This window comes from Malus sylvestris, chromosome 13 (assembly GCF_916048215.2).
Source record: "Malus sylvestris chromosome 13, drMalSylv7.2, whole genome shotgun sequence".
NCBI lineage: Eukaryota > Viridiplantae > Streptophyta > Magnoliopsida > Rosales > Rosaceae > Malus > Malus sylvestris.
The window spans coordinates 23,344,144-23,369,442 of NC_062272.1; the positions used below are offsets into that span (position 1 = coordinate 23,344,144).

General features: G+C 37.4%; 4 protein-coding genes across 6 annotated transcripts; 1 reads left to right on the forward strand and 3 right to left on the reverse strand.

The window, feature by feature from the left end:
• The first annotated feature begins 2,631 nt into the window (after nt 1-2,631).
• Nucleotides 2,632-4,669, forward strand: LOC126596163 (uncharacterized). Its single transcript, XM_050262673.1, has one exon. It carries the CDS (start codon nt 2,793-2,795, stop codon nt 4,461-4,463), a length of 1,671 nt encoding a protein of 556 aa, XP_050118630.1. The 5' UTR covers nt 2,632-2,792; the 3' UTR covers nt 4,464-4,669.
• A 1,522-nt stretch (nt 4,670-6,191) lies between these two features.
• LOC126596164 (probable xyloglucan endotransglucosylase/hydrolase protein 23) lies at nt 6,192-7,780 on the reverse strand. Its single transcript, XM_050262674.1, has 3 exons — nt 7,444-7,780; nt 7,105-7,298; nt 6,192-6,715 (listed from the first exon to the last, which is right to left on the reverse strand). The coding sequence occupies exons 1-3, from the start codon at nt 7,705-7,707 to the stop codon at nt 6,325-6,327; spliced, it is 849 nt and encodes a 282-aa protein (XP_050118631.1). The 5' UTR covers nt 7,708-7,780; the 3' UTR covers nt 6,192-6,324.
• Nucleotides 7,781-15,181: 7,401 nt separating this feature from the next.
• LOC126596165 (uncharacterized) lies at nt 15,182-15,957 on the reverse strand. The gene is made up of 2 exons (XM_050262675.1): nt 15,614-15,957; nt 15,182-15,522 (listed from the first exon to the last, which is right to left on the reverse strand). Exons 1-2 carry the CDS (start codon nt 15,801-15,803, stop codon nt 15,401-15,403), a joined length of 312 nt encoding a protein of 103 aa, XP_050118632.1. The 5' UTR covers nt 15,804-15,957; the 3' UTR covers nt 15,182-15,400.
• A 3,497-nt stretch (nt 15,958-19,454) lies between these two features.
• Nucleotides 19,455-23,335, reverse strand: LOC126595508 (pentatricopeptide repeat-containing protein At3g09040, mitochondrial-like). Of its 3 annotated transcripts, none has more exons than XM_050261782.1 (3): nt 20,340-23,335; nt 20,170-20,242; nt 19,455-20,047 (listed from the first exon to the last, which is right to left on the reverse strand). In XM_050261782.1, the coding sequence occupies exon 1, from the start codon at nt 23,183-23,185 to the stop codon at nt 20,777-20,779; it is 2,409 nt and encodes an 802-aa protein (XP_050117739.1). In that variant the 5' UTR covers nt 23,186-23,335; the 3' UTR covers nt 19,455-20,047; nt 20,170-20,242; nt 20,340-20,776. The 3 variants fall into 3 exon arrangements, with proteins under 3 accessions (XP_050117739.1, XP_050117737.1, XP_050117738.1); XM_050261780.1 differs by having other exon boundaries at nt 19,455-20,028; nt 20,113-20,242; XM_050261781.1 differs by having other exon boundaries at nt 19,455-20,028; nt 20,113-20,257.
• Between the last annotated feature and the right edge of the window lie 1,964 nt (nt 23,336-25,299).

Genomic DNA, 25,299 nt, shown 5'->3' on the forward strand with positions numbered 1-25,299 from the left:
CCTTGAAGTTGTTGGATTTGACTCCCTCGTTTTTGTTCATTGTTTGTTGAGAAATGCTAAGAGCCTCTCTTAAAGTAAGATTCTACGGGACTCTGGAGTCTTTGTGGACTTATTATTTTTTTATAATTCATCGTCAATTCTTGTGCTAACATTATAAAATATTATGCTAAAAGTACAAAGTAACAGAGAATTTACAAAGAATTTACAAAGTACACCATCGTCATCATATTATATACCTTTTTGATTCAGTTACATTCTTCCCTTCTGTTTACCATTCACTCTTTCTTTCATTCTTACGGTCCACCTCACTCTTCTAGTCAAAGTTCTTCCTAATATAAACTCTTCGAAAAAAAAGAAAACTAATAAAAAGGGATTGAAAACTTTGAGTTTTAATGATAAGGACAAAATAAAGGGTAAAGTGAATTGTAATATATTTGACTTTTTAGTGTAAAAATGTAGTTTTTCGTTAAAGTGAACAATACCGTGGACTTTTCGTTAAAACTCCCTTGAAAAACTTCATATGAGTCACTTAGCTTTTGCTTGTAAATAAGAAATGTTAAATTGAAATCTCATAAGACGGCAAATTCGATACAAAATTATTACATATGTAAAAACATCGTTATGTTAAAAAAAAATATTCTAATTGAACACACAACTACATAATTCATTAAAAATTTGTGGAGAAACGTATTATGGTTTTGTAAAATTATTAATTAGAAATGTGATTGTGTAAACTTAAAGTAGAATTCCTACAGGTTTTGGAGATCAAATCCTTATAGGTTTATATTACTTGCAAGACAAGAAAACCTATCATAATTAGTATAAATAAAGGTGCAAGGCCAAGGTGTGAGGACATAATTCTCATACACCTGAGTCGTTTTCTCTCTGGTGTCGCTTTCCTCTCACACACTTTTAAAATTAGTTTTACTACACGTTATCAGTAAGACGTGTCACTACGAGAATGAGAGGACCCCAAGGCAGACCTTGCGAAAGCTTTTCACCATCTTCATCAACATCCAAGTAGCCCTAAACTGCTAATTTATTTGATTTTAATTTAATTTATGCATTTCTCGGTGAAGTGGAGTGTTCTATGGTCGTTTACTCACAAGTGTCATTTAGAGTTCGGCATTCAAACAGTCGTACGACATTCACCATAAAATAGAACTTGGCTACTGAAAAAATCAGTAGCAGCTCCTGCTGCTCACCAATCACAGATGGACACGTGTCCAATCTGTGATTAAAAAATCAATCATTTGGACACGTGTCCATATGTAATTGGTGAGCAGCAAGAGTTGCTGTTGATTTTTTAGCAGCCAAGTTCTGTTCTTCAGCATAAAGACGCTCATTTTCTTTGAGTATCTTTGTTGCTAATATAGATTAGGTGCACTTATATTTTCACAACTATAGTTGAAGAGGGTGAATTTGGTGCAGAAGGTTGAACTTTGTAGCAGGAGGCATAACCTTGTGTTCAAGTTTTAGAACCCAAGGTCAAGAGTGTTCCTTCCTCGGCTGAAGTCGCTCAGTGTAGAAGTCATTAACGTGGTTCATCGTCACACCACCGCATCCATCATATTCCCCCGACCGAGCTCGATAGTGAATTAGGACAACATAAAACTGTAAACTAAATTCAAACAATACAATATCAACATTAAAAAGCACCACACCAACAAAATTCACAAGAAAATACCCACTAATCAAACCGATCAACCATATGGGGACCACTAAAAGTGTGAACAAACTCTAAAAATAAAGAAGATTCGATCTATTCACCACATTATTATGGCTTCCCATTTTTTCAATATATTTCTGGCATCGCAAGCCACCACAGTGCCCTTGTAAACAAAGCCAAAACATGCCTGACAATCTTCTAACTTAATCGAAACCAATTCATGCTATTGAACCTCACGGAAAAGAAATCCCCAATTTTTTTTCAACCCTAGGTCGTACACTGCCTCAGAAAGCAAAGCAGAATTAGAAGAAGAGATAGAAAGGTGAAGGAATTAGGTCATACAATAAGTGATGAAGGTGATTTTACGAGATTGCCCACGAGAGTGCACGTGACCATTTTTAACATTGATTTAGACGAACACCGACGGAAAAACGACATTGATTCGCATGGTTAATATTGAAGAACTAAACATCAATTTTCATATCATTTGTAATAAAGGGTAGAGGCAATACTGAGGAGACTAAATTTATAGACAAAATTTACAAACTAAATGAAGTATCACCATATAAATGAGCACGTTTATCAATGCTTAAATAATATAATCATCAACTTTCATATCATTTAGTTTACAAAGTTTGTCCCTGGAATTTAGAAACGTAAAGAATGAGAGAGGATCCTCGCAGGATCATCCAATCACATTCCTTCTTCGTACATCGTGTGACCAATTTTCGTCAGGTACTGTTTATATTCAATTTTAAATAAAAAATTTACAAGAATTATTGACCGCCCTATATAAGATGAACGAATGTGATTTGAGGATCTCTAAGATCCTCACAAGGAAAATCCGACGAAGATACTCATTCGTAAATAATTATTTGGGACAGAAATCCTATGTGCCATGTCACCATCCTACTAATGGGCCTACAAACTGGACGAAAGCTGTTGAAATAGGCATACGCAGTCGCCGGCCCATTCCCAACTCTTCCTCCTTTTGTATCCCAAGATTCCCAGCTCTAGGGTTCGTTAAGTTTCACCGCTCAGTCCCTTCACCCTTCACCCTCCGCCCTTCCTTGCTATTTTTGCGTACATCTCACAATCTGAAACCACCGAACAAACCTCAAAAATGGAGGCAGACACGGCGGTGGAAACAGGCCTCTCCCTGATAAAGCAACTGGCTTCGTGCGATAAAAGCAGCCGAGACAGAGCCCTCAGGGTTCTGCTCAAAACATGGCTGCCGGCGCAACTCAACGTCCAAGACGACCACATGAGGAAGCTCTGGAAAGGCCTTTTCTACTGCCTGTGGCACTCCGACAAGGTCCCGGTCCAAACCCAGCTCATCGATCGGCTCTCCGCTCTGGTCCTCAGCCTCCACCTCCCGCTCTCCCTCCACTACTTCTCGGTGTTCTTGCTCACCATGCGCCGCGAGTGGCCCGGCATCGACGCCCTGAGGTTAGACAAGTTCTACTTATCGATTCGCAGATTTATGACTAGTTTCTTTACTTTGATGAGAAATAATTTGTGGGATTTGGAGCTTGTGAAACGTCTGATGGGTGTGTTGGAGGAGAGGACTTTTTTTGCGGATGATAAGTGTTTGGGGAATGGGGTTAATTACCACATTGCCTCTGTTTTTCTAGAAGAGCTTAGGCCGTTTCTTCCGCTTAAGGCTGATGTTCTTGAGGTTCTGTTAGTGGGTTTTATTCGGGTTTCAGCTCAAGTGCCCGATAAGGTGTTGTTGGGGAAGATTAAGAGTAATATGTTCGATGTGCTGCTCGGGGCGGGGAAGAGGCTGTTGGAGGTTAAGAAGTCGGGGGAGGATGTAGATTTGGGTGATGAGGTTGTTGTCTTCGGGACAATTGCGCTGAAAATGGGGTTTGCGGGCAAGTTTTATGAATCAGGGTCTTCACCTGAGTGCTGCCAGGGTAATAGGAAAGTGTTGTTTGGCTTGCACGAGGGGTTTATGAAGTTGGAGAAAGAGTTGGAATCTTCTGGGATTGAGATTTCATTTCCTGATGTTGTTTATCAGGACGATGAGGAAGTGCCGAATTTGGTTCCCCTTGATAGTGAGGAGATGGACGTAAGTAAATCAGAGCCTGCTGATGTTGTCATGGCCAATGGGTCTGCTGGAAAGCATTTGAAGAAGTGCAAGAAGAATGAGAAGGGCACTGGTGGTGCTGATACAAAGGCAGAGAAGAAAAAGAAGAAGAAAAAGAAGAGTAAGGAGAATGGGAGTTTTGATTCAGACTCTGAAAAGAGCTCTACAGACAGGGAGAATGGGAACGGAGCTACATATGGTGAGAATTCAGATGATCATCAGGTCACTGATGCCGATGCTTTTAAACTTGAGGATAATGTGATATCGAACCTGCAGATGCAGTTTGAGAAGATTGCTGCTGAAGCCGGCTTGGATGACGATGTTCCAAGCGCCTGTGATTTGCCTACAGTTTCAGATAAGGGCCCTATCTCTAAGAAGAGAAAGAGAATGAAGAAATCTGTTGAAAAAGAAGCCGAGGGTGGCACCAATGCAAAGAGTGGAGAGAAGAGTGCAAAGAAGGTAAAGTTTTCCATGAAAAACAATTTGGTGTGGAAGCCCCAGAGCCCTTTACCTCCGCAAGATTTAAGACTACCTCCTTCTGCTACGCCTAGAGGAAGTGCACTCAAGAAAGGAGTACCTCCAGGTCCGATTAGGGAAATGCCTTCGCCTACTAAGAAGGTGAAAATGGTAAGAGTTGTTGCTGTCAAGAAGGCACGGAAGGCTGTCAAACGTATAAAGAAGTTGAAATCTCGTCCTACTTAGAAGATATCTTTTTGTATGATATCTTTTTGCTGGAATTTCTTTTTCTGTGTTTGTTTTTTCATACACAAACATTTGCCCCATATGTGCTCTTTCTTGTTGCCTATGCTCTATTGGGTTTATTCATAAAGTTAATTCTGACAATGATATTGGCTTATTCGTAAAATTGATTGAAATGATGCATTGGCACAGATGCCCTTTGTTTGCTACTTTGTTACTAACTGTTCGAGAACACACTTCCTCTAATGTTGTATAGTTCTATACTCTAGGAATCATCTATGGATGTTATGCTCGTCAAATGTATTTTTAATTAATTTCTTACTTTTCAAAACTAGATGTTTGTGATATTTTGCTCTATTGTTATTTGATTTTAGTTGCCTCCCCTTCGTCTGTGTAGATTTATATTTGGTTGCTAGCAAAGACCTTTGGAACTAGGATAGCAGCCCGACCATGGTTAGTTTGCAGCATATTGTGCTTTTATTTTACTTAATTTTTGTACTTCTTTCGGTGTTAGATGTGATACAAATTCCAACTTATTCACCAAGGGAGATGTAGCTTATTAGTGTCATGCATGTTAGAAGCATATTAGTGTCATGCATATATAGAAAGCTTGAGATTGAGTAAGAATGTCTATGTTTCTCTTGAAGCGACTTTGCCTTGGGGTTTTAAGAGGAGTGTAATACGGAGTGACAAAAATCTATGTTCAAAAGTGTGAGGTCGGAGAAGAATCAAGTGCAAATCCAAGAATATTGATTCATTGAACTCTTTGCTTTTTAGACCATGGTCATAGGTCTATCATCTTTCAAACTGCTTATACCTTGTTACCAGTGCATTCTGTTCTTGCTTCGTAAGTATCGTCCTGTTTTCACTTTTGGGAGAAACACCCCTCGACGTTATCTGTGTACAAATTTTGGTTCTTGTTTTGATGAGGTTCCTCCTAGCTAAAGTAAGAACATGTTCCTCACAAAAATGCCGAATCATCTGTGCAAATTTGTGCTTGAAGGTAGCAGGCGCCTGCATTGTGTTTGTTCATGTGATGTTAAAGCATAATTTTGAATGCTGTGATGATATTCTCTCTTTTGTTAACAATGAATTATTGCCAGTATCGCATCTTTACGTTCTTAAAAGGTTGGGTAAGAAGCTTCCATAGCGACACCTTGCATGTATTTTATTGCAATTAATTAGTGTATAAATTAAATGTAGTTAGATTAAACCGCATTGGCCTTGGTTCTTTCTCCAGTTCACAGAAGGTGGTGGTGCTCTAACATTTTCGTTTTTGAAACAAGTCGTCGTTGTGGAGCATTCATGCCCCATGAATCCATTTCTTGAAGCTTTGAATTCTTCATTTGTAAAACTTTTGTTATTATCAATTCAACCCGCATTCTTCCATTTCACAGTATGTGTAGAGAAAAACTTATGCATGATAACGCATTATTAGATTGGGACGTCATGATGATAACCTGTTGCGGTTCCATGAAGATCATTTTTCTCCAGTAGGAGCGGCAACCTTCCAAACTAGGTGATCAAACATCTCAGCTTCAGGCTTACTTGTGACATCCGAAACTGTCTCTTTTGGTTGTTGCCTAACAAAGTTAGATTGCTTGTGTGCTTAATTATACTCAAATCATAGCTCAAATGCTTTTTCTCCAAGAGAGTCTCTTGGAAGTGCTCGTATCTTAAATATTAACTGCTATAAACGCAGACATTAGCCAGTCGATTCTCCACCGTTCATGTCACAAACACTTCATCTGTCTATTTATTGGTCATGTGGCAGCGTTACAATTACTCCCTAATACAAAAAATATATAAAACATAGAGCATATATCTCAATCTTTTTACGTGGAATGGAGGAAATCGATGAAATTCATGCAGCAGAGCACTCAGGAGGAAATCCTTGCGGGAAGCGCTTGGTATCTCTGCAGTAGTTGTAAATCATGTAGTTCTTCTGAACCCATTTGATTCTCTCTTGCCCTGTGGAATCGAGTGACTGAGTTAACCAGCTCGACTCGTTCGGGGACTTTGAAGGACAACGGGAAGTGCCTGAAGACCAAGTGCAAGCTTGGGCGTTGAAGTTTCTGTAGGAGGCTGTGAAGGGGGCTTTGCTCCAATCCGTTTTCACAAGTCCGCCGCGTGTGGCCCAATCGTCTGCATTCCATAGGCTTGAGTATATCCACATGCCTTGGTCCTTTGGGAAAGAGACTCCCTTAGATTCTAAGTTCTTGAACTCTCTAATGGGTGTTCCATCTACTGAGAAGCTATTCAACAAAGAACAAAAAAAAAGTTTAGTATACATCATGCAAAAAATGAATAAAACTACATGCATGGGCTATCAGCCATGCTCTCTTTACGACTTTTGTGTTGGACTGTAAATTTAGACCACACGTTCATCAAAGAACTCAATCCAATCAATGGTTTAGATGTACAATTTGATGACAACATTAAATAGTAGAAAATTGTTTTCATGCTACGTATAGGTACCATATTTACTGGCTGTATCACTAATCATGTCTTTAGTTGTAAAAATGAGGATTCGTTAACACATAACTAAATATCTTTTGAATCTTATTTAGTGAGACATGTGATCAGTAATATGGTGCCTATAAGTAAAAAAAATAATAGAGAGAGGGAGGGAGCCTAATTTTACATGATGGTTTGAGGGTTCCACAAGATGGAGTAGGTATGGAAGTCTTTGGTGGGATCAAACCAAAGGTAGAACTGTTGCTCCCTATTCCCCTTCCCTTGTGTGAAAATATTTGTGTGCAGAATATAAGGGTCTCCACTTAGGTTGCCTAGAAACTCGAAGTCTATTTCGTCATGAGTAGAACCCAATGATGACAGCTGCAAAATCAACAAATACATAAAAATATTAGACCCGCAGTTGCCTGCATGATATAAATATGATGTATGAAAAACCAGAATAATTCACATAAATTAAGTTGCTAAGTAAGTTATACAGGATGAAGTATCGTATATAAATACTCACATAGTAAGCTGTAACGGTGCCAGCAGAGTTACCAGGCACAAGCTTTATCTGCATATCAATTTTTCCGAACAAGTACTGATTCTTCGACCGAAACCCCGACCCTGATGTCTTGTCCAGGGACAGCGTAAGACTCTGCCCGTTGTCGAGTATTTTTGCCCGACCATCGCCCCATGTTATGTCAAAATCTTGGTTGAAGTTTCCGGCCGACGTCGTCACCAAAACATTGAACACCAGAAGTACTAGAACAAGGAATATCTTAGTCATGGTTTGGTTTGTCAAATAGGAGAAATGGGGTAAAGCAAAGAGAGAAAGGTGTTCGGTGAAAATGCATGGGAATGGCAAGGGGTATATATACTAGTTTGATGGGTGCCGGGAGAGTGTGGGAGAAGTAGGCTAGTACGCGTATAGCTATTAGGCAATGGAAAGGATTGAATCAGTGGTGTGGTGGTGAAGTCGTTGGGGAATATGCATGCGTTTGCTTAAGAGATTTGGGTTGACTTGGCTCGGCTGGGTGTACATAGGAGATCAGTGGGGACCCTTAGACAGCTAATAAAGATGATGTGTCCATTTTGTCCAAGTTTCTTTACGTTCTTTCTCCAATTGCATGGATGGCCTTGGGAAATTGGGAAAATGATCTTTCTATTTCACGCGGTTGTGAAGTAATGGAAGGCAAAGGCATTGGGAGAAGGTTCAAACTTCAAACCCCATGTACATAATATCACAGCTGTTTAGTCCTATTAGTTTTTGGATATAAAAGATAAAATATTACAAAAATACTTTTACAGCAGATCGTTAATTCACTTATACATGCTATTTATTCATTTACAACAAGTCATAATTTAATATCGAATTCACTACATTATATGTATCGTCATCAAGTATATTTGAGTCGAAAGTGAGATTTTCTACAATCTAACGAGACCAAGTGACTCTAGACTAGCTAGTCATGTATGTCACAACTGTTGATTCTTTGTAGGTTAGATATAATTAAATGGTCTCGTGATACCAAGTCTTCCCTCTTAATTATCATTCATGCTCCCCAAACCAGAAAAAAAAATTATTAAACTTTGGTGTGGACTTCAACTTTAGTAATTAATTGGTGATAGAAAGTGAAGGATTTACTAGTACTATTCTGCTAATCGTTTCACTTGTCATAGATATATATTAACTTTGATTGACTATTTTTGGCAATAGATACAATCCCACGTCTACAAATGTCAAATATGGATCAGATTTAATTTGTATTTGAATCTGAAAATGAGTAATTAGAAGGATATAAATTCCTTCTAAGTTTTCAATTTTAGTTTACGATCAAAATAACAAAGCCTATTACATTAACAAATAAAATATGAGACAAAAATACGATCCACTAATACAAACGTTTATATTCTAGGTTAACAATGACTGATGTTATGTCATTAAAAAATAAAGCACAAATCACTATAAGGTAAATAAATAAATAAAAGACAGTACCATATCCATTCATTTACAAATAACGTATCTTGAACATATAAACTCAACGATTGGAATCATTCAATTTCTTAATAATTATTTGAAGACACTTCTACAAAAATCATTCGAATTGAAAATCGTTTAGTCATATCCAAACGTATCAAATACATGAAAGGATCATCATAAATATGTTACTTGGTATCTACACTGTTGATTTGTTCTATCCATTTCAATAACTAAATGATCTCCAATTCAATGATTTTTTGTAGGAATGATATGTAAATTAAAATTAAGAAATTGAATAGTTCCTATTATTAAATTTGAACATTATTTGCATTGGATGAATGAGCACATTAATATAATACGTACGCAACCACACATACTATACGTGAATTACCAAGTAGGCTTCATATAAAAGCATACCTAACCTTTTATGAATAAGTTGCGTTGAAGTAGTTCTTGTAGATTAGTTAAGGTATTGAAGGTAAAAGTCAAGATAATTGGTTATTAGTAAGTAGTTCGTGTCTGTACGTAAAATTGAAGGGCTTTTCTCGAACTTCGTGTATTGTATGTGGGAAGTCTTAAAACATGACGCACCATTATTTGAATTGTAGATGGAATAGTATGCATGGCTCCTCCTTCTCAATCGTCATGCCTCAGCCAGGCAGGAGGCAGCCAGGAATTTTTTTTATTGTGACCGGAACACGAATAGTACATCATGTGTTTCTATATAAGTGGTGGAAAATTTTACTTTTTAAGTTATTAACTTTTTAACACGCACATTACACCATTTATATAATAACACATGGTTTACTACCTTGTATGCCGATCACACTGAAAAATCTTCTCAGCCAAGGAAGGTAGGTTATGTAACATAAATGTCAATTTCTCCAAACAAACGAAGTCTTATGGTCGTCACCAGTCAAACGTTGCTTTCATGCAAAGCTGTTTCCATATGGACTTATGGGATAGGCCTATAAAATAAAAGATAGAATTTTATTCCTTTGTCTATAAAACCTAAAATATTCTTTTTCTCTAAGATTGATAAAAACTACAGTAAGAAAAATAGAAAGACAAAAAAAATAAAGCAATGACGTTTCTACTTGCATACATCGAGGGAAGTGGTTTTTTTATACATTGTTTTTTACTTTTTACATACTTTTCTTTATTTGTGGTATCAAACTGAATAAATCAAATAGAATCAACGATAATAATTAAATATGGGTGTTTAAGATACTAAAATGGACGTTAAATTATCATTTCTCTATATTTGAGGCAAGTTCTAATTTCCAACGTTTTGAGCTTAAAATTCAGCACATAAAAACTTCTTGTTTTGGGGACACTCTTCTGTGGGATTTTTCATAACCTCACCGTACGTTTTCATTAAATAAAACAGGGTAAAGTAGTTAGAAGTTGGAGACCAAATTCTATGTGTTAGTGGTTTTTTCACACATAACCGGAAAAAGGAAGCGCTTCTTTTTAATAATTCTTAAGAGCTTTCGTTAGATGATATTTGGTTAACGAACTTTGAGTGCACAGTTAACTACTCACTCATTCATATATTGGTTTGGAAAGAGAAGTATCATTAGTGTTTGGTCGCCCTTTCTGTTATCTCCAAGTTATTGTGAATGCATTGTTTTAGTTACATTGAAGAGTATTGAACTCTGAACTTAACTCCTACTCATCACTATTGTAAATGGTTCCTAAACCAAGCCATCATCCGTTGGTTCCCTATAACGACTCTGAACATGAAGGGGTGGGCGTGGACCGGTTTGATTCGGTTTGACACCAAAAATATAATTAAATCAACTAGTATTCAAGAGTTTGGTTTGGTTCAATTTTGATCAATACCATCATTTAAACCAAACGAAATCCAAACCATTGTTAATCGGTTTGATTTGGTTTGGTTTAGTCGGTTTGAGCCTATTCAACACATAAATAAAAAAAGGGAAAATTTGAAAGAGGTCAAATTTTATAGCTCATCTTTTGAAATAGGTCCAATTTTTAGTGACTTTTGAATTTTGAAATAGGTCCAATTTTTAGTCCAATTGGACCCATATCAAAAGACCCCATAAAAAAATGTTCACGATTTCAAGAGTTTGAATCTTCTAAACATCCACACATCTTATGCATTCCAATTTGATTGAAAGATTAAGTATTTTGGGACATTAAATGTTTACCAAGTCAAATAGAACTAAGTTTCAATTAAATAAAATCTCGTACTAGTAAACGATTTATTAATTACAACCTCACATAAGCACAAGATACATATATATCTCCTAATTGTTTATAGTGATTACAACTAATAATATGTTAAGACTTATAATATGTGTATGGTAATACCTCTAAATAACCTATAATAAGTTCGTATGTAAAATAAATATATTAATAATTAAAATATACATGGTCGGTTCGGTTTGATTTTTGGTTAGTTTCAAAAGCATCAACCTGAACCAATCCAAAAGTAAATCGGTTCAATTTGATTTTTAAATTGTTTGACCTTTTTCTTGGTCAAAATCAAACCAAACCGACCAATATGGTTCGAATTGATCGGTTTGGTAAGTTTGATGCGCAGCCCTAAGTTAAACTACGCTAGTACGTCGATGATTGAACCCCTTATGTATGGTTCAAATTGCCAAATCCTTCATCACCTATAATTGTCTATTGCTTGCTTTGTTTGTTCAGCAAACCCCAAAACTTTCAAACCTCCACCACTAGTGTTGCGTGGTGATTAGTCTTTCTTAATCCCTAGTTCAATCATTAAGGTCAAGATAATAAGATAGAATAGAAGCCACGTCATGTTTGACATGATTAGGTTGTTTATATTGCGGGTATCATGATCGAAAGATTTATTTAAGAGACCCAATTATCCTTGTAACACATTTTAAATTGAGTGAATAAAACGCATGTTAATCTGTGATCAAATGGATGCTGAAATGCCTTTATGAGTCTTTCCGGCCTCCGAAAATGATGGATAACCGTGATTTGTTACCAATCTGTGGTCAGATGGAGGCTGAAATGCCTTTATGAGTCTTTCTGACCTCCGAAAATAATGAATAACCGTGATTTGCTACCAATTTTTCTTCCTTTTATAGAAATAAAAAATAAAAAATAAAAGACATGTTAATCCAGTCCTAATAAAAAAACATAAGTCCTCGCCAAATGTTGCTTTCTTGATCAACCTCGGCCAGAGCGTAGAGGTTACAAGTTGCACATAATTGCTATTGTCAATTGGAAACCAAATGATTGAATTGGAAGTGAGCCAATAGATTTCTAAATGGTTCATTGAAACTATTTGCAATAATATGAGACCTCATTCGTCTGACTCCGAACACCAATCCCACTGGCAATATTAGTGGAGGATTCACTAACTGGTGCATTAATATGGAACCGGATCCCCTCCTGAGCTCAGGAGGCTGAGCAAATCACACGGGCCGTTGAAATTTGATCCAACAGCTGTAATTATTATAACTTTCAGAGAGGTCTCCTGTTTGTAACCGTTTGATCAAATTTCAACGGCCCAGATCTTTTGCTCAAGAGGCTTAGCCTCCTAAGTTCATGAGGGGATTTGGTTCCCATAAACATATATGTGTAAAGTCCACACGACACACACACACACATCTTTTTCAACATACTTTAATCCTTCTAAGAAATTAACTCTCTACATGGATATCATCTTCCTATGCCTATTCATGTTTGGATTTCAAATCACCAAAAGCACTTCTGTGTTGGACAGAAAAAAAAAAAAAAACAGAAGTACTTTTGGGGGAAAAACATTTGAAATACTTTATGAAAGAACCACCATTTGTGTAAATTTTTCAAGAAGCACTTTTAAGTGCTTTTCCAAGAAACACTTAATGTGCTTCTAAAAAAGTGCTATTAATGGGGTAAAAAAAGCACTTGAAGTGCTTTCTGAAAGGAACACCATTTGTGTGATTTTTACAAGAAGCATTTCAAATGCCTTTTCAGAAAGCACCTCAATGTGCTTCTAATGGAAGCGCTTTTACTGAAAGAGTTTCTAAACACAAGTGCTTGTACTAGAAATTGAATATTCATGCCAAACAATTCCAACAATCACACATTTGATAATAGTGTAAAGAGATCCAAAATCTACCTACAATGCAGCTCATAGGAACATTGTTCATCTACTCAAAGCAATCCGCAAACTTGACATTCTTTTTAATGAAGCAAACATGATGAGAACTTCAGTGCCTCCAAAATAGGGGCTTTTCAAGCATCTTGACATATGAGTTACGACATTATCTTCGTAACTACCTGCACAGTTTCACCTTTTTTTCTTTTTTCATCGTCCGCTTTTCTTATTGCTCATCCATCATTTTGGTGCCACCAAACAAGTTGGTAGAACTAATTTGCATTCCAAATCACTCGTGTTGAAATCGAGCAAGAAAGAAGAAGAAGAAAATTTGATGCGATGAATTACTCAAATAAACATTGGGAACTAATATTGGGACTCTGTCTACGAAAAGCTTAAACATTACAAGCAACATGGCCAATCAATATAACTCGAGGACCCAACACGTTTGATGAAGGACAATCAGATGGGATAGGAATACAGAAGATATCCAGACTGACTTCCCGTCCTTGGCATCACAACAAAGGTGTATCGGAATCACTCCAACAGTGGAAATAGAAAAATTCCGGCATCACACCGAAGGTGCCTTGGAATCACTCCAAGGTTCGTGCCTCACACACAAGCAAGAAATCAAATTTTTCTTGCACTAACAATGATCTTAAAAGAAAAACAAAGTAGCCCTTCTTATAGGTAATTGGCACATGAATCTGGAAAGATCCACATCAATATACTTAGGAATTCTAAAGATTCATTTATGACACCAAATACATTAATATTGTAACGTGGCAAGACTCAAAGATAATGAACTTGCAGACTCTGTGTAGACAAGAAAGACTTAGAATTTTGAACTTGGCTAGGTTTGATGCATCGCTCGTCCAAGAGGAATATCTGTAAACCTGTTGCTTGAACCTAACAAGATGCTATGGATACAGAACCACTCATGAAACTGCTCAGAAATTGCTCTCTGAATGTTTCCTTCCGCCCCCACTCTTCTCTATTCTTGTTCTGGATCATGACACAGCAAAAATTTAAACTAAACCCACAATAATGACATAGCAATTTGACCCTACTGAGGAATTGAACTTCTGGAGTGGATAACCTATAAACTTTTGCCCTGTAATCTGCAGTGATCTCATAGCTAAGAACCCGCTCACTAGCACCAATGATAAATGCAAAAACTCTTTACGATTGGGCCACATCTATATGCACACAAACACAAAAGACACATCCATTCTCTCAGAAGCAGCAGCCTCGACGATTACGTAGTTTGTTAAGTTTACAATAATATGCAAGTATTCACTCAACAGTAATATCTCTGCACACAAAAACTTCACACAATAAGAACTTACATTGATTACCCAACCTTCATTTCTTTCACAAGTTTGTTCCCTCTATTTTCATCAATGTATAATATTTGCTACCATTCATAGACCTATTTTGTTTCATACGCATTCTCGTTTCAACAAAAAGAGCTCGTTCTTACTATTCATATGTATTATAATTGCAAAAGAAAAGCTCGTACCACAACAACAACAAAACCTTAGTAAGGTCGGCATTGAATCCTAGAATGCCAATAGAAATAATGTTTTCTCAATGTTCTTCAAGCTTCAACATGTCTAAGCTTCAATCAAACTAGTTATATTATTATGTATTGAGAAAATAACCATCCAGAGGTTAAGAGTTAAGACTTTCATCAATAATGAGCTAGGGAAGAAAACAGCAAACTGCACAAGTTTACTGTGAACACAGGTTTTACAGAAACACACATCGGTTCAGCAAACATTTACCTGACAATAAGAATGTTCCCATAAGGTTCATTCAACCAAATAGGTATAAGAGATCAAATATCTAACGTATTCCAGCTGGACGGAAGTCCAATTTCCAAGTTCCCTCCACAATGCTACATTAACTCGATAAACATAAAACCCAAACCTAAAAACCACAAAGGAAACACAAAGAAAACCTGAAGACCATATGCATTGGCATTTAGCTTTGCCTTTGTTCACATCATCCAAGCAAACAAATTGCACAATGCAGTTTAAAATAAATAGACAAGTGGCAATGGGAAAAGAACAGTCGGCACATTCGGCCTGAGCTAAATTATAAAGAAGGGGGGGGGGGGGGGGGGGGAGAGCAGCTCTTTTTATTTACTCATAATGTAGGTACTGAGTATTTCCCCTACACATCTCATGCAACAAGATAATGAGTATAAGTTCATTATTAATCCAGATTATAAGTACACGTAAAAAGCAAACTCTTCCTCTATTAAGAACAATCAGTATATATAATAAGCACATCTAAAAAAATAATAAAAATAAACAAAACACATTACAACAAAAACATTAAAAATTAAGAAGGGATCTGTACATGTGAAGTTGGACGCAGAAGAAATAGAGTAATGGAATGCTGCTGCTACACCGGTGGAATGTTGGAGAAGGAGAAGCCCTTGTACCCTTTATACGCATAGTAAGCAATCCGCGTGTAATAGAAGCCCGGAAGAAACAAGATCCCACCAAGTATCGCAAAAAATAACCCTGAAATTATTGGAAAAAAAAAAAACCCACCACAAATTAAGAAAAAATTGAATAAAAGGGGTTTTACGTTTAGGGTTTGTGGGTAGATTACCGTGGGCTTTGTCGCCGCCGACATGGTTGTAGGCCATGAGGATGCCGATTACAAGACCGAGAGTGCCGGTGACGAGGAGGGCGAGGGCGAGGGCGATCTCTTTGATGGGAGGCTTGTTGCTGACTGTGTAGGAGTCCTCCATCATCATGTCCTCGTCTGTAATGGAAAACGCGTGATCGACGTACGCCATGGCTGATTGGATTGAGCTGTGAAAACTGGGTTAGGGTTTGTTTGGAATTCGAATTTGGGATTTTAGCTGAATTTTGGGTTTTAGTTTTGTGAAAATTCTAAAGATTGAAGCTTTGGAGTTTTGGTAATGGTCAAAAGAGGACAAGGGTCAGAGTCGGAGGAGGATTGAGGAAGACGAAGATGTGATGGACACGGCGATTTGTGTGGTGCTGCCACGTGACATGTACGGAGTATTACGTCAGGTGTTACGTTTTCTCTTTCTTTATATTTCAATCGGTAAATCGTCAAAATGGTCCCTGAAATTTGCATAACTCATCATTTTGATCCTTGAGATTCCAAATCAATAAAAGTGGTCCCTGACATTGTCCCTCATCCATCATTTTGGTCATTCTGTTAAAAACTCTGTTAAGTGTCCTAGAGCTTTTGGCCGGAAGTTTGGGCAATTTTCAAAGTTTCGTAACTCAATCGTTTCTTACCCAAATTCGACCACTAATATATCAAAATGAAGATAGTAAAGTGCAGAATAAGATTATACCTATTTCGAAGCCCAATGGTTCCCAGAGACGGCCGAAAAATAGCCTCAAAGTTGACTAGTCCGAGTGAAAACTTGAAAACTCGCCGGAAACTAGGTAAACTTTAAACGTTAATAACTTCTTCAATACTTAACGAAATCAAGTGATTCAAAAACAAAAATCACACTTATCAACAAGATGAAGAGAATGGTACATTTTCGATGGCTAACTCGCAGTGGTTTGGCCAGAAAACGACTCGAAAGTGGCTAACTGGATACCAAGACAGCCACTTTCGAGCCATTGTCTGGCCAAACCATGGCGAGTTAGTAGTAAAAAAAGATACCATTCTCTTTGTCTCGTCGAGAAGTATGATTTTCGTTTTTGAATCACTTGATTTAGTTGAGTATTGAAGAAGTTATGAACGTTTAAAGTTTACCCAGTTTTCGGCGAGTTTTCAAGTTTTCACTCGAACCAGTCAATTTTGAGGTTGTTTTCTGGCAATCATTAGGCTTCTAAATAGGTATAATCTTATTCTACACTTTCTTATTTTCATTTTGATATATTATGGGTCGAATTTGGTTAATAAACGATTGAGTTACGAAGCTTTGAAAATTGCCCAAACTTCCGGCCAAGAACTCCAGGACACTTAACGGAAGGACCAAAATGATGGATGGTGGACAATCTCAGGGACCACTTTTATCGATTTGGAATCTCATGGACCAAAGTGATGAGTTATGCAAATTTCAGGGACCATTTTGGCTATTTACCCTTTTTCGGTAGATCACATGTTGTATGATACGTTACATAAGTTAATCTCGTGTCACGTACACACACAGCGGATCTTTACTTTGCTTCAATTGGAAGTTCCTATTAACACATGAGTTTTAGTAAACATCTTCACCCAATGCAAGTGGCCCTTTATACAGTAGTGAAAAGATATTGAGTTCTTACATGATGGCGTGGATTTGAACTCGTCGATAGTTAATCTAACAAAATCCATCGTTTAACAAATAACAATACAAGTTATGTCACTTAGTACTACGGTCTAGTGATATTCCTCTTTACATGTAAGTGAGAGGTCTTAGGTTTGATTCTCGTCAATGGCGAATTTGAACAACATTATTACTGGTCCATTGTGAGGCTAAGCCCACCCATTTCCCTTAGTGTAGATAATATCGTATGTTGCAAAAAAAAAATAATACAAGTTATAATTGTCCACGACACATTAATGTTTTCACAATATTCATAGAGGAAAAGGCTCTCACAACTGAAGTAGTAGCAATCGGTAGAATTAAATGTAATTAGCAATACACATGATTATATACTCTACTCATCCACGTCTCCACTTTTGCAAGACTGCCAATTCTTTTCAATTGAGAAAATTCACTACTTGAATGCATATCAAAATATAATTCCCAAGTTGATCTTGAAATGCCAAGGGTTGACAAGTGAAAAATTCATTCGGATAAAACTTAGCACAAACAAATTAGCTTTTGTTTATCAAAATCTAATAGAGCTATTTTATCTAGCAATCAGAGTGCATGTATGAAAGACAACTCTAACCTTCGAATGAGCAGCATTCAAGTTATCCATGGATGTTCGCTGGAGTTTGGAGGGTCAATTGACCCCCTTGCTCCTTAATGGGTCCGCCCCTATGTTCAATGGAATTTCTTTTTATGATTCATAAGTTCAATCATGTTTTTCCTATAGTTTTGTTTCAACATTCATGCTTTTAGTGATTTGAATAAATTGTTAGAGTGGTATAATTTCGACGGAGTAGCTTTCTTGATATTTTGTCATCATAGGTACGAAGCCCCAATAAAGAATAGGACAATGAGTTCTTTTGCCGATGGTACCAATAAATAGCACCACTGTAGTGAGCCCCATTTTCGAAGCCTACATTGTCAGGCAGAATGACCAGCACTGCTCTCCAAGACTGATCAGTTTTGGAAGAGTAGATGTTGATCCTGATCAGCTGCTGCGACGATGCCCTCGACTCTTCAGTAACAAAAATGAGATTGTAAAAGGCTGACTTCAGTGGATCAAAAGCCAAGTTGATCAGACTCGCAAGTCCTTTTTGTTGCTTTCACACTTGGGTGTTGAGACACCAACTCTCAAATAACTCAATTTGCACGAAAATTCACTACTCAACAGAGTCCACTGGTGGAAGAATGTACTAATTAGCATTTCAACTCTTGTACACCATGGACAATCCATTATGGTAACCATGGACATCTATGGTAAAACACATACAATGCATATTATTGTTTACGGTAATTACATATACACGCATAACCGCAACCACAGTTAATATAAAGCATGACACGCCTTACAGATAAGAGCAAACTGGAGACGTCAAATGATTAATGTAAGACATGACGTTTCCTACAGAATAAGAACAAAATTGTCAAATGCTACAGGAAATGAAACGAGTTTATGAAGACAGTGTGCTGCCATTGGAAGCTATCAGAAGTGGTATTCTCCTTTTTGGAGACATACAATCTAGCAACTAGAAATTGTCCAAATTTACATTGGAGGAACGATTCGTACCCTCCAGTAAGTGCCCCTAACCACCAATTTTCTGCTCCTAGTTCGCTTCAACATAAACAATCATATGTGGATCATGTTCAAGCCTTAGGCCAAAAAGTTGATTCATTGTTGGGTCAAATTGTTGAGGAAAATAAAGAAATCGAGAGTCAACTTTCGGATCAACTAATTTTCTATTAGTTAATGAAAAAGGAAGGTTCCTGCAAACACTCGAGCTAATTCTAAAGGCGATAGTGCAAGCGAGGCCGAAGTTAAGCATGCTAAGTATGTGGTTATTCTTAGGAGTGGTAATATAATTGAGGCAACACTTTCACGGTTTCACCTAAGGAAGTTGAGAAAACTAAGAGTAATGATAAACATGACAAGGTCAAAGAATCTGAAAAAATGATAAGGAATATGCTCTGTTAGACGCTATTAAATAGGTTCCTGCTAATGCCAATTTTTTAACTGACTTATGCACTTATAGAAGAAAGCGTCATGTGAAGAAAAATTGCTTTTTTAGGTTATATGGAATCAAATACAATGCTAAGATTTTAGAAAATTTAATGACAACTTCAACGTGAATTCGATTCCAACTCCTTTTCCCCGTCCCAACCCTTCTTCAATTTAATCCCTCTCATTCTAATTACAGATTAGTAAACAAACTATAAGACACATGTCAAGTTAAGTGACGGGTATTTTATTGGATCAATTGAGATCCAACCGCGTCACCCTTTCAGTCTCGACAAGCTCTTTTTTTTTCCTCTAGTTTATGCTCCTGAAATCTCAACAATATTGTCAGATAGATCTATCACTTTAAATCGGCGGCTGAATCACGAGTCCCTAACGAGTTACGGGTGAATTCTTCTGATTTCGATGTATGAGAGTAGCACGACTCAATTTGTTGCCAAGAGTACAATTTAGGCCAAATTAAGGTGGCAGCAATGGTAACCAACTAGTGAGAGTATGAATCTCATATCGTCACAAAAATGACACAATTCGGCTTCTCATCCAAGTATTACAGCTACTTGGTTTCACATACTCATTTGCTTTCACATATCAGTCAACCCCCTCCTGATCCAGGCAGTATAATCACAACCGCTGTGCTGCTGAATGGAGTATGGCCAATTCTAAGGCTGACACTAAACCTGCTGGAGAGATCACTGTCTTGGCGTTGGTGCTTTCGCCCTACGTGAGAGTTTTAAATCTAATGTCAACGGCACAAACTACATAAGTTGTTAAATCACACAAACTGCTTAACTCACCACTTACCAGTTCAGTAGTTCTTTACTCTGTTTGGAAGAAAGGAAAAGAAGATGTGAGCCATACCATGTCTTCATCTCTTCCAGTCTATCCTCACTTCTTAAGCCTTCTTCCTTACTCCGCAAATTATATGACCTCCCTAAATTAATATTGGCTGCATATGCTGTAATTATTCCAGATTTTATAAAACAAAAGACATAACTTTCTCATATTAAAAGCCACAATCACATGCATACCTTCATCACGTTCATGCAGAACTTCATTGCATAGAGCATTTTCACGAATTGCCAAGTTTAATCAATATTGTGAACCTTGATTCGGTAACCTGACTGATTGCATCAATAACAGTTGGCTGGGAGTACAACGATTTTCAGGTGCACAATGCTGGTTTCTCTTCTGTCCCCGACTTCGACATGTATTGGTTGATTGATTGTTTCCATATGCTACTACTCTTTGAGTTCTTTGACCTTAACTGGGATGAAGACCCTGTCCAGAGACTTGTTTTCTTATCGAATGGGCAAGTTCTGCTTGAACTCTCGTCTGCACCACCAGATGCATAAAGAGAGGAACCCCATTCTGATTTGACCTTACCTGGTTCTACATTTCTCTCAAATTGATTTTCTTACTGAGGCAAACAATTGAAAGCTGTTCATCAACAGAGGGGAACCTCTTCCTATACCTCGATCCAACTATATCCTGTATTTTTTGGCACACCTCTTTCTATCATTTCCCTCCTTACCTTTGTAGCACCTTCCCAACTACCTCCTTCAGAGTACACCTTCGACAACAGTACATAAGGTGCATCATTTTCTGAAACCAACTGAACTAACTTCTTAGCAGTCCATTCTGCCAACTCTGTGTTCCCATGTATCCTACAACCGCTAAGCAAGGATCTCAGTACAGCAGGCCAAGGAGTATAAGGCATCACTTCAATCATTTGTCTAGCATCTTCAAGGTATCTGTGTCGTGAAAGCAGATCAACCATGCAACCATAAACATCCCGAGATACTGGTTCCATCTTGTAATCTGAGTTCATTAACTCAAACAAAGAACGACCTTGATCAACCCAACCCACATGACTACAAGCTGCTATAGCAGACACAAATGTGGCTTGGCTGGGCTTTAGATTTGCCAACCGAATTTTCTCAAAGATATCCATCGCTTCCTCGGCCAGACCATGATGAGCACAAGCCATGATCATAGCATTATATATAACCACGTCATCAGATCCAAGTGACTGGATAAAGGTCATCCTTGAATTTCCAATATCCCCGCATTTTGCATACGCATCTATAACTGCACTAACAACAAAGACTTGCATGAGGAATCCCATTTTGATGACAATGGAATGGACAGCTTTAGCTAACTGATAGCTTGCAGTATCGGCACAACTATTTAGAATGCTTCCCAAAATAAATTCATCAGGCTTCCCACCAACTTCTCTCAGAGAGTTGAAAATCTTTATAGCTTCAAAAAAATGTCCCTGATGCACCAGAGCAGATATCATAGTTCCCCAAGATATCAAATCTAGTCTCTCAAACCCTTTAAGAAACTCAAAGGAATCATCCAGTAGTCCAAATCTAACATAGCACTTAATTAATGAGCTACAAACATATCCATGGAAGGAGATGCCGGACTTGACAATTGCACCATGAATTTGTCTAGTCATATATTGGTGTTCATCATTATAGCAAGCTTCCAGTATGATGGAGAACGTGACTTCACTTGCTTCGACTCCCAAGTCCCATAAATTACAAAAGATCTGCATGGCTTCTGTATAACAATAGTTTGAATTATACCCAGAAATCAACTCATTCCAATAAGTTATGTTTTTGTAAAGTATGCCACCAAAAAACAAGTGTGCCATGTCCATAGCCCCACATCTAGAAAACATATTGATTATTGAGCATCTGACATTAGGTTCATTCCAGAACCCATATTGTAATGCAAGGCAGAAAAACTGACGCCCAAGGTTAAGATCAAGTAGCTCACTGCATTGCCTAAACAAGATTGAGAACGTAATATGGTTCGGCTTCATGTTTTCTAGCATGAACTCATGGACTAAGTTTGCAATTTCTCTTGCATTCTTGCCTTCAAAGAAGACCCCAAATGCGGTGTTCCACGATATGACATCTTTCGTTTGTATCCTATTGAAAACTTGCAAAGCCAAATCTATCCTACCATTTCTAGAGTACATATCCATAAGAGCATTCATGACTGAAGTACTTAATTTCAGCTCACTTTGGATGATCAATCCGTGAAGTTGCTTCCCAAAATCCAAATTTCTGACAACAGAGCAACCCTTTAGAGCATTAACAAAGGTGAACTGGTCCATGCTTATACCTTTGCATACCATCAAACATACAACTTTCAATGCTTCAAATCCATAGCCACATTGCCTGTAACCTCCAATCATAGCATTCCAACCAGCAGTATCAAGATTGCTTATAGACTCAAACACCCCCTTCGCCGATTCAATATCCTCCAACTTAGCATACATATTCAAAACAGAACCACCCACATAGCAGTTCTGTTCAATCCCAGTTTTCAATGCAAAACAATGAACACTCATGCCGAATTCATATGCTTCGATACTAGCACACGCTGCACACCCCTTGAGAACGCTACCAACAGTGAATTCATTCGGCCTCAACCCACTTCTTACCAGTTCCAAATAAACCTCCAAGCCCAATTCAAACTGACCGTCTTGGACGGCAGCCGAAATCATCAAAGTCCAAGTGACGAGGTTTCTCTCAGGCATTTCATCAAACAGTTTGAACGCATCATCCATAACCCCACATTTTGAGTACATTTTGATCAAATTATTGAATAAAAAAAAGTCATTAGTGAATCCCAACTTGATGACACGGGAGTGGATTTGGGTACCAAGAGAAGCTGACTTCAAATTCTCAGAGAGGGAAAGAGCAGCGGCAATGGCAGTTGGGTTTTCACCCATCACGAAATTGGAGGATGAAGTGCAGGATTTTGAACTGTAGAGTTTGGAGATTGCATGAAAGTGTCCGAGTGAAGGGCAGAGGCTGCCTTTTGAAAGTTTGAAGGTGAATAATCCCTTTGCCCACATTGCAGGTTGAAGTTGTGCCTTTTGGGAAAACGGGGAAAATCTTTTGAATTGTATTGGGTTTGTTTCAAAACTTTTTCAAATTGAGGTGTAGGAGTCTCTCATTTCTTTTTCTCATTCATTTCCCTCCCTCTTTCTCACATTTTGCTTTTTGTCTTTTTCTTCTCTATAAAAATATCAATATAAGATGTCAACCTAGTCTGATTGTAACCGTTCAAATATGAGGGAAGAGAGATTAGGAGAAGGAAAGAATCCTCCTCCGTGTAAATTATTGGGGATTTTTTATAAATAAAATAATTGCACAGAAAAGACTACACAAACAAGCGGATGAGGATCTTCTTTGGATCCTTTTTGTGGGGCTCCTAGGAATCCTTACATCATAGCTGTTCATCGTACATATTACGGTCAATTTTCGTTAGATACTATTTGTATTCAATTTTCAATGAAAAATTTAAAATGATTTTTAACCGCACGATGCACGATAAACAATTACAATGTAAGGATCCTAAAATCCCCACAATTTGGATCTAGATGGGATCCAAATCCCAAACAAGTAGCGGCCATCAGAACTAGGGGTAGGTTTGGTACAGTTGCCATACCAAAATTCTTGTGCCAATTACCACACCAAACTTTTGGTATAACAAAATCTATTATAATTACCATACTAAACTTTCGTTATGCTGAATTTCAATATGCTAAACAGTTTAGTTGACATGGCATGATATTGGTAATTATCGCTTTGTTTTGGGCCAGTTTATGGGTCAAAATTTGACTTTTTTTAATTCAAGTTTTTTCTATCTTTTATGGCTTTATCTCATATCTTGTGACCTAAATTGAAAAACCTAAATAGAATCTCCGCACTAAGAAACCACAAGCAGCAAGCACACCAACACCAATCCACATAGAGAGTGAGAGTGTCGAAGCAATGAGAGGCAATGAAGGATATTTTTTCTAAACATAATTGAAATATTATAGAATTACATATATATATATATTATATTATATAACACATGTTTATATTTTTTGGTACAGTACGGTAATATCATCGGTAATGGTATCGAATACCAATACCGTACTAAAAAAATTTCAGTTTGGTATAATACCGTGCCCTTACCAATTAGCACAAAAAATTTGGCAGAAAATCGGTATGGTACAGTCAAGGTATAAAATATCGATGATATCAGAAATATCGGTAGTAAAAAAACATGGAAGTTTCGATGGAAATATCCGGATATTATCGATGTCGATAAAAATTGAATAAAAACCACGGAAATTGTAAGAAAAACTTGAAAATTTTTATTGAAATTTTGCAGGATGTTTATTTAGTCAATTATCTATTAGTTTATCACAAAAAAAATTGGAAGGAAATGCATTGCATGATGGATTTAACTGATTTAAGTTGATTATATAGCGAGCTGACAAACATTGTGAGTGTAGAAAATATGTAGTAATTAATGAAAGAAGTTTAAACACACCATAATCATTTATATATAATAAATTAGTACAATATTTTACACTTTATACATTGCATGGTAAGATACATGAGTGACTTAGTAACACATAGAGTTCCTATCAAGGTCTAAAATATCGATGATATCGAAAATATCAGTAGTCCAAAAACACGGAAATTTCAATGGAATTATTGGGATAATATCGATATTTTAGACCTTGAGTACGGTTGACAATTCGGTTAACATGATAATTTGACAATAAAATTCACCCCTAACCCAGAACAACACAAGGCAGAGACAACAACGGTCCACCAATGTAGCAACAAAAGAGGGAAAGAGTACGCACCCAATGTAACGCTATAAGACCCTTTAAAATTTTAGTTGTCAATGTCATTTGTATCCCTTAAGTATATTAGATGCCGCTTCCATTTACCATGCTGCTGCGCAACACTGAATTATACTTGCAGTAGCACCCAATCACTAAGGTTTTCCTAGGGGTGGTTCGGTATGGGATACCAAACTGAAACTCGTGTCCCGATTCTCAAACCGAAATTTTTGGGAATCTCAAATTCAATACTGATCCCAAACCAATTTTTCGGGAATCCAGAAATAATTTCGGGATTTCGGGACAAATCGGGAATCCCAAAATGATTTTGGGCTTTTGGG

What these genes read in the sequence shown, in the direction of transcription:
- LOC126596163 (XM_050262673.1), top strand. Translation starts at nt 2,793, where the DNA reads ATGGAGGCAGACACGGCGGTGGAAACAGGCCTCTCCCTGATAAAGCAA.
- LOC126596164 (XM_050262674.1), bottom strand. Translation starts at nt 7,707, where the DNA reads ATGACTAAGATATTCCTTGTTCTAGTACTTCTGGTGTTCAATGTTTTG. An exon ending in GCACCGTTACAGCTTACTAT is followed by an intron (nt 7,299 to 7,443) that starts GTGAGTATTTAT and finishes TTGATTTTGCAG; the next exon opens with CTGTCATCATTGGGTTCTAC. An exon ending in TGGAACCCTCAAACCATCAT is followed by an intron (nt 6,716 to 7,104) that starts GTAAAATTAGGC and finishes TTTGTTGAATAG; the next exon opens with CTTCTCAGTAGATGGAACAC.
- LOC126596165 (XM_050262675.1), bottom strand. Translation starts at nt 15,803, where the DNA reads ATGGCGTACGTCGATCACGCGTTTTCCATTACAGACGAGGACATGATG. An exon ending in CGGCGGCGACAAAGCCCACG is followed by an intron (nt 15,523 to 15,613) that starts GTAATCTACCCA and finishes CAATAATTTCAG; the next exon opens with GGTTATTTTTTGCGATACTT.
- LOC126595508 (XM_050261782.1), bottom strand. Translation starts at nt 23,185, where the DNA reads ATGTGGGCAAAGGGATTATTCACCTTCAAACTTTCAAAAGGCAGCCTC.